This window comes from Solenopsis invicta, chromosome 5 (assembly GCF_016802725.1).
Source record: "Solenopsis invicta isolate M01_SB chromosome 5, UNIL_Sinv_3.0, whole genome shotgun sequence".
Taxonomy (NCBI): domain Eukaryota; kingdom Metazoa; phylum Arthropoda; class Insecta; order Hymenoptera; family Formicidae; genus Solenopsis; species Solenopsis invicta.
In genome coordinates, this window is record NC_052668.1 from 19816154 (window position 1) to 19824970 (window position 8817).

At 33.3% G+C, this 8817-nt stretch overlaps 1 protein-coding gene across 1 annotated transcript; it reads right to left on the reverse strand.

Moving 5' to 3' along the window:
* Nucleotides 1-284: 284 nt before the first annotated feature.
* LOC113003234 (probable inactive protein kinase DDB_G0270444) lies at nt 285-5476 on the reverse strand. The gene is made up of 4 exons (XM_026131873.2): nt 5326-5476; nt 1106-1332; nt 808-1032; nt 285-668 (listed from the first exon to the last, which is right to left on the reverse strand). Exons 1-4 carry the CDS (start codon nt 5474-5476, stop codon nt 285-287), a joined length of 987 nt encoding a protein of 328 aa, XP_025987658.2.
* Nucleotides 5477-8817: the final 3341 nt, after the last annotated feature.

Here is an 8817-nt window from a genome sequence, read left to right on the forward strand (position 1 = left end):
TTAAAATGATTTAATTCTAACGTAATGCTTGAGAACACGTTTTCTATTAAATACAATTGTTAAATTTTTCTAATTTTTATTGTTTGATATTTAAGTAAAAAGTAAACAGCGCTTCCGCATGTAGGATACATATAAATAGAATATATTTACCACATGTTGCTCCACCGACGCCTGATGCCTCTCTCCTAGGTCTCCTCCTCCACCTTCTTCTCCTCCCATCTCCACCTCCTCCTCCACCTCCTCCTTCACCTCCTCCTCCACCTCCACTTCCTCTTTCTCTACCTTCACCTCTTCTTCCTCCACCTCCTTCTCCACCTCCTCCTCCACTTCCTCCTCTTCCTCCGCCACCTCACCTCCTCTTCCTTCACCTCCTCTTTCACCTCTTCCTTCTCCACCTTCCTCCCTCCTCTCCCCCCTCCTCCCCCCTCCACCTCTTCCACTTCCATCTCCTCCTCCACCTCCACCTTTGCCACTTTTTCTTCCACCTCCTCTACCTCTTTCTCCACCTTCTTTTCAACTTTCTCCTCCACCTCCTTCTCAACCTCCTCCTCAATCTCCTCCTCCACCTTCTTCTTTACCTCCTCTTCTACCTTCTCTTTAACCTTCTCCTCCACCTTCTCCTCTACCTTCTCTTTCACCTCTTTGTCAACCTCCTTTTCCACCTCCTCCTAACCCCCACCTCCTCCTCTTCCTCTTCCACGTCCTTTTCCTTAACCTCCTCCTCCACCTCCTCTATCTCCACCTTCACTTTCACCTTCACCTCTACCTCTACCTCTACCTCTACCTCCACCTCCACCTCCACCTAACCTTTTCCTCCTCCATCTCATCCTCAACCTCTTCCTCTATTTTCTCCTCCACTTCCTTCTCTACCTCTTCCTCCATCTCCACCTCCTCCTCAACCTCCTCCTCTACTTCCTTCTCAACCTCCTCTTCCACCTTCTTCTCAACTCCCACCTCCTCCTTCACCTTCTCCTCCACTTCCACCTCTTCCTCCACCTCCACCTCCTCCTGTACTTCCTCCTCTACCTCCTCCTAACCTCCACCTTCTCCTCCTCCTTTTCTTCCACGTCCTCCTTCTCCACCTACTCCTTCACCTCCTCCTAACCTCCACCTCCACTTTCTCTTCCTCTTCTTCTACGTCCTCCTCCTCAACCTCCAACTCCACCTCCACCTCCACCTCCACCTCTACCTCTACCTCTACCTTTACCTCTACCTCTACCTCTACCTCTACCTCTACCTCTACCTCTACCTCTACCTCTACTTCTACCTCTACCTCTACTTCTACCTCCACCTCCACCTCCACCTCCTGATGTACACCCAAGACCTTTGATTCTGTCCATGGGAAAATTTTCCGAACTGAGAAGTCACCACTTTCTATATACTAGCAGTTCATGATTAATGAAACGACTAGAGCTTATTGGTCGTTACGTTAATCATGAACTATAAGTATGTAGAAAGATAGCGACTTTTTAGTTTAGAAAATTTCCCCATGGACAGAATCAAAGTGTAGTATAGTGTAGTATAGTCGTGAGCTAAAAGGTAGCAACACATTTTTTTTTATGGTAGATGGTTTGATGCTTAATTGGTTGGATCCACAGGTAAGAACTAATGACGTTCGCCGTTTAATGAGCAAATCTACATTTCAAAAACAATCGAAGAAAATGTGTTGCAACCTTTTAGCTCACGACTATACATGCGTAAGTAAATGGACCAATCACTTTCTTTATGCACAAGAGTCTGTGCTTGGGCCTTTCCTTTTTATCTAGCATCAAAATGAAAGACTTTGCTTAATTCTCTTATGCGTTATACAAGAGCCTGTGCTTTGACTTAAAGAATTCTGATTAATTTTCTTATGCACAATGTATTAAGTGTTATTCTTTTCTTGGGATAGATATATATGTAGAATTAATCCTTTATTTGATATATAGAATTAATAAAAATTGAATTTTATTTTTAGATAAAATAATAAGTAGTTTGGTTTGTTTTATTATATTTGCTCATTTTGTTATTTTTTAGGATTCTTGTATCAAAAATTAAAAAACTAGTTGAAAAGGCGTTGCGCCATATTTTTGCGTTTAATATGTATATTTATAACGAGGATGTATACATTATTTAATATTAAATTATTATTAAATAATAGCGAGAAAAACATTTAGTATTTGTTGAGGTGCTGGAGATATCATAAAAATAGTCAAGAGATTAATTAATTCCGTGTAACAAGGTTAAGAGAGAATTCAATATGCAATTGTTCCGGAATAAAATTTGGAATTTTGGGCTCGAAAAATCGCTCCTGGTGCGAGGGGATCGTGCAGAGCAAAGGAAGTAAACTAGTAGGGGAAAGTAGGGTTATTGTACGCACTGGGTAATTGTACGCTTCGTGGTTTGGCACCTTCCCGATGAATAGAAATTATATCACGACGATATTTGTAGGCTGAAGGCATTTTTTTAAATATATAACCATACGTTATATCATTTAAAAACGTAGTTAATTGAAAAAATAAGAAAAAGTAAAATCATGATTTTTCTTGCGATTTTGGCATTCAGAAAATAAGGCAATAAGTCCGTATTTTTACTTTAGTCATTTAATTTTGTTATACCTAACAAAAGTACGTTTTTCCCTGCGTTCTTTGAGCTATTGTTTATTAAATTTAATTAAATAGTCATCAAGTAATTGTTTTTTTATCAAATCAAGTTCGCCGTCGACAATTTTACGCATCCATCTTGAAAGGCGTGAGACCACGTGAGATCAACTATAGTGCCACTAGTACAGTGTAGTGCAGTGTAGTGTAGTTAAAAGAATGGGCTATAACCTCATTTTTCCTCCGCGTCCATTTATCCAACCGCACGTACAATTACCCAAGGCCCGAGAAATTTTTTCGTTTAACCACTTGCTTCTTTTTGCTGAATATAGCATTACCAAATAAAAAATTGTTCAATATGACAATACATAATGATAAAAAAATGTTTAAAGTTTCTATTTCTGTACTCGTATCGATTTCAACTTTAAAAATCACTTCACTGCGATAAATTTCCCTTAGGTGCGTGCAATTTACCTACTTTCCCCTACTTATTCCGTTTTATTCACTCCCTACTTTATCGACTCTCGATGGTAGCGTCATAGATAATCGTATGTCGGTAAAATAGGAATTTCCTCTATAAAACTAATTTAACAATCGTTCAAAAAATAAAATTTACGCCTGCGTGATACTCGTACGTATATTTGGAGGAATCGGAGGCCATGCATGTCTTTGATCTCCTTCCTTAAAGACTTGCAGTAAAATGAAATTGTTAACATAAATTAATATGTGATCAATTTAAGAACGTTCTCTTCAGATTGAAAAAGCGGAAAGATTTCATTTATGTATATCTTTTAACACAGCAGCTTTTGACACTGCCATCTTCAAAATAATAAATATTGAATAAAATTTAAACAACAAAAATGATAATTTGTTATTTGAAATTATCTTCTTTTTATAATTATCAATAAACTAATAATTATCGGAAAAAATTGTCAAAGAATTGTAATACTTAATGTTATTTTAGAAAGTTACTTAAAAAAAATTATATGATATAAAATTTGAAAAAAATTCTGAAATGTCTTTATCACAAACTCATTCCCAAATTTGATCGAGCTCTTATGTGAAGTTACTATGTAAAAAGACTGAAGAAATTCCTTAATCACTGCTTTTCTAGGAAGGAATCGTTGAGCTTCACCTCATTAATAATTCAATGCTGCTTCATGGTATTTAGTCTCTATAGAGCTATTGCCTTTTGGGTTTGTTATGCCTTAAATTCTTAATCATGATTGGTTGATTCACTTATTGCCCAAGTTTTACCGCTCAATTTTTCTGTGCGCCATGGTCATCGAGGCCTAATTCGATACAAAAATTCATCCGTACGTGTGCGCGCGATATTGATACAGTAGTATGTAGTAACATATTGATACTTGGTGAATTATACATATTGTAAATCGTGTGTGTATAACGTTGCTATTCAGTCGATAAAATTGACGACTTCAGTATCCCCTTAAAATGAAGTTATAGATATTTATATAAAATTAGTAAATAAAATTATATTGTTATCTTGTCTAAAACTGCTTCGTAAGAAAATAAAGAATTTTGAATTTTGTTTTTATAAAAATAGAAAAAAAATTATAGACCGAATTTTGATACATAATTTAAAGACAATATAACAAATAATTATATATTATAAATTATAGACATGTAATACATAATTACGGATATTATATATATTCTATATCGATATGATAGAAAAGTTACTGAATATTATTATTGTGGATTAAGAGAGACTAATTTATATACTTGTAGAGTTTATTCTTTACTATTTGGTATCTCTTACGACAGTTTAGCGGAATGTCTAGCATATATTATGAATTTTCTATCCGTTCTCCCCGAGAAACTTTCAGGCATCGTTTCCTCTATTTTTAGATTAGACTACTCGCATGAAGACTTGGGTCTTTTTGTAGCCACCTCTCCTCTCCCCCACCTCCGTCACCCTCGAGCAGCGAGCAGGCTTTGGCGTGGCCAAGTAAAACTCGGACGAATCACATATCGAATCGCTATTTGAAAATCGTTTTATTATACTAAATAAACAATATAAATGTAATTTCCGTCACATAAACAAAGACAAAAGAACAAAACTATTAATTCAAATACTTATTATACTTATTGTTAATCGAGATTTATTAATTATACATTATTGATGCTATATATAAATATATATATATATATATAAAAATTAGTATATATTAATTATATTCTCCGATTCAATTACGAAAAATTTGACTCTATTTCAGTTCTACAAAAAAAAAGTAGGCGCATTCTCCTACCAATCGTGGTCAGATAAGATTCCGTGAAATATGATTGTTTATTATCACGTATATAGAAGCAAGAGATATTTCTACGCCTTATCACGAAGACTTTACGAAATTATATGACGGTAAGAATCTTCAACTATGTCATCAGAAATTTCGTACTCACTTAAATCTATTAAACATCTATAAACATTGCTAAGAAAAAAAAAAAAAAGATTTATTTACATTAAATATACAAGTTTTACAGTTTATTCATAAATACACGTACACCGTAATCAACATGTATCAATAAAAGATTTATACTGATTTATTTATATATAGAAACGTATATATAAAAAAATTTTTCATAAAATTTGGTGAAAAGGGAAAGAGAAAATTTGGCGTGATCTTTACTGACATATATCAGGATTATAAAATAGCTTTCATTCGTTGATAATTAAGCCTCCTCTTCGTTTCAATCGTTGTTTTCGGAATCCTGACGACATCTTTACCTGACAGTATTAGAACCTTCAACTTCAATCTAATGCTGCCCGGTAAGATGTGAACAGATACTCCATCCGTCGGCATCCATCTTATCGCCACGTGTAAAGCGATCTTTGCTCTTTGCAAGTTGTTTTTTCCGTCAACTGTATTCTCTTGCATTCTCTTGTGCTTCTTTGGATATACTGGACATCTGACTTGGTTTGGAATGAGAATGAGGACCTTCCAAAATTACTAAAAAAACAAAGAAGAACGAAAAACAACTATTTTTAAATTACAAGCACATTTTTAAATAATTACATTTAATTACGCTTATATCTCAGTTTTGTTCTTTCAATACAAGAATTCTATACCAATAAAATTAATAAACGTCTAAACGTCATTTTCTCAAGGGAGAAAATATATAATTTGGAAATTGCTTATGGAACCGAAATATTGCAGAAGGCAATTTTTTTTCCATGCGTAAATTACGGGAAAGAACTACGTGGCCTTAAATTTTGAAGTCTTTTTTTATTGCGTTATACGTTTTTGAACGATGTTTACGCAGTGAGCGCGTATAATTCACGTTTTCTCTTTCGCTTTCTAACCTATCTACTTTTCGGTTACTCGCACGGTTACCCGCACATTTAAATATTAAAACGAAAATCCGAAGAAACGACGGACGACCTCTGCATTTATATGCAGGTGTCGTCATAGCAATATTCGTGAAAGCGAGTTTCGAACTGGTCGTCGCACCAGCGTGGTTTCGACGAGTGGACTATATAGATGACACAAAAATAACGCAATCATTTTCATTATTAATATTTAAAAGAAATTAAAATCAATATAATAATTTCATACGTATATATATTTGCTACATAATTTAATATCCTCATTCGTATATAATATAATAGAATATATAAATCAAATTATAGTTAAGCAAATAATAGTTATTTATAAGAAATTGCGAAATTAATTTAAGAAAACACATAACTTGATATTTCTCACCCAACACTGAGAAAAAGTAAGCAATTTAACAATTTGTAAAATATACGTAAATAAAAAAGTAACAACTCGCTCAATACTATCCGCAACTGGCGTTGTACGATTCTGACGATTGTATCAATAGTATCGTAGGCTAGCATTCGTTTGCCTAGATATTTCAGTTTAATTTCTTTTGTGTTCAAACTAAACTAAATACAACTTAAAAAAATTCTCGAAAGTTTAAAGAGAAAAAAAAGTTAACGTTTAAAGCAATTGCTTCAGAAAATAAAATTAGAAAAATTAGATGTGACACAAAAGTCGTTTGTTCTAATTTTTCTAACGATGTCTTTATTCCTTTCCATACTTATACGATGAAATGACGAAATGTAAAGGGAGAAATAAGAGAATAACGTAGAAAGAAAAAGTATGATAAAATCCAAGTTAGACTGGGGACGGGGTTGTTCCTGAGAGTTTGTGACGGTATACGCGCGCTGTATCCTCGTATAACGAATCATTATTGTATTATCAACAATTATCTAAAGTGTTGTGTAAAAGCGGGAACAAGAGACCGATAACCGCAGAAATCTTGAAAATTGTAATTAGAAGAAAAAAAATGTTCAACTTTTTATAAACGACACTGTATTGAAGTAAACAATGTATTTTTTAAATACATTTTCCTACTATATATTACAGATAAAATATAATCACAATGGAGAAAGTATTTAAAAAAAAAATTATATACATATATATATATATACGTAGGTATTATAGGAAACTTTTTACATGCACACACGCGTTGTATTTGATAACGTTACATTTCCATTTTCTCTCACGATTGTAATTCTTCGTTCTTCAAAATGACGAATGAAAATTTTCAGTTACAAAATTAAAAACAGAAAATATCAAATTATGAAAAAGTAAACGTATTAACGTGTATCGATACTCGACGACTCGATTCTCTTAACACTCAACGAGCTATTGAAAAACACTTGTACAAGCTGAAATCAGTCTGTATCAATACATTGATAATTTTGGCACTGACTCCGCTCCGATATCGAGAAAAGATTATCAAGATTATAATATAGCTTTAACTTTTGTTGGATATAAAATTAAATAATTTAAGTATATATCTTCTCTTCTGTAGGTGTAACACAAAAACAAAACTAAGATTGCTGAAAAGTAATTATTATTTAGAAAGTGCTGGTATCTCTTGGATATTTTTGAATCGATATCATCAATGAAAAGTATATCGTATTTGAACATTTATTATTGGAAGAAGACTGTGTCCCGAGTCTCGAGATAACGCGTTATCGAGATATCTCAAAATTACAATGTACATATATACAACATGTATGTATATTGCTTCAAAAATTTAAGAAGGCATTATAAGAGATTTGGAGAAACAATTAATGAAAAGAGTATTTAGTTTCATGGGTATATTGTTTATAAAAGAGTTAAGCAAACACTATGTAGAAAACTATAGAAAAAAACTATATAATTCTCAACTGATCTCTCTCAACAATATCCGGTAAAGAATAAAGAAAAATGCTGTATTTAAAAAATTCGTCGGACAATTTATCAAAAACAAATTGTTCTTACAAGTGATGCGTTGTTGCCTGAATCTTGCTTGCGACGTGTGTCGCGAGTCGCGAGTCGCGAGTCGCGAGGGACTCGTCGAGAGACCTTCGATTCCGTAGGAACGCGAGAAATAAGATGGATGCTGCATGAATGGAAATGTCGGGTTGGGTTATTATAAGATGCAAGATATGCGGCTGAGTCTCCATGTTTGTTGCAGATGCAAATGAAGCCTGTTGATCAACATGCCGCACGTATCGTACGAATGATATGTATTAAAGTACGCAAATGACTTGGCGGATTCGCGAACGTAAGTCTCCCGTTGTAACGATACCGACTTAGAGTTGAACATAAATGAATTATTACAAGTCTTATTACTATTTGTTAAATAGTTGCACGAAATAAGTCACATAAAGTTAAACATTATTAAAAAATAATTAAATTTGATTTTTCTTCTCTCTCCATTACTTTTTTCTTAACCACTTTGACCACTTTAACCGTAAAAGAGGTTTCTATTATATCCTTTACAATATCATATGACTTTTCCATTATTTTAAGTACAATAAGAATAAATAATATATTTATAATTTATACTAATATTCTTATTCATTGATTTATACATGATTAATATTTTTAAGAGTACACGATACATGTAAAATGTTAAAATATATGCCATTTTTATGTAAATTTATGACGTATAATTTTTAAGAGTTGTAATTATATGTCATAAATATGTTACAAAACTATACGAAAACTATGTACGAGAGAAAGGAAAGAGACTTCGTGACAAGTAATTATAATTAATAACAAAATATTAATATTAAACGAAAGAATCTCTGAAATTGCACTGAAAAGATTAAAACTATCTCAAATTTTTATGTGTAAATAATCGGAAATAATGTTCCACTCCAAATTGTATAACTTTATGAGGCTTTTATTGTACTTTTACTAACTTTGCTATTAGT

Coding starts and splice junctions, on each gene's coding strand:
- LOC113003234 (XM_026131873.2), bottom strand. CDS start 5,476: ATGCAAGAGAATACAGTTGACGGAAAAAACAACTTGCAAAGAGCAAAG. Junction 1,033..1,105: donor AAGAGAAAGTGGAGGTGGAG/GTTAGGAGGAGG, acceptor GGTGGAGGTTAG/GAGGAGGTAGAGGAGGAAGT. Junction 669..807: donor ATGAGATGGAGGAGGAAAAG/GTTAGGTGGAGG, acceptor GGTGGGGGTTAG/GAGGAGGTGGAAAAGGAGGT.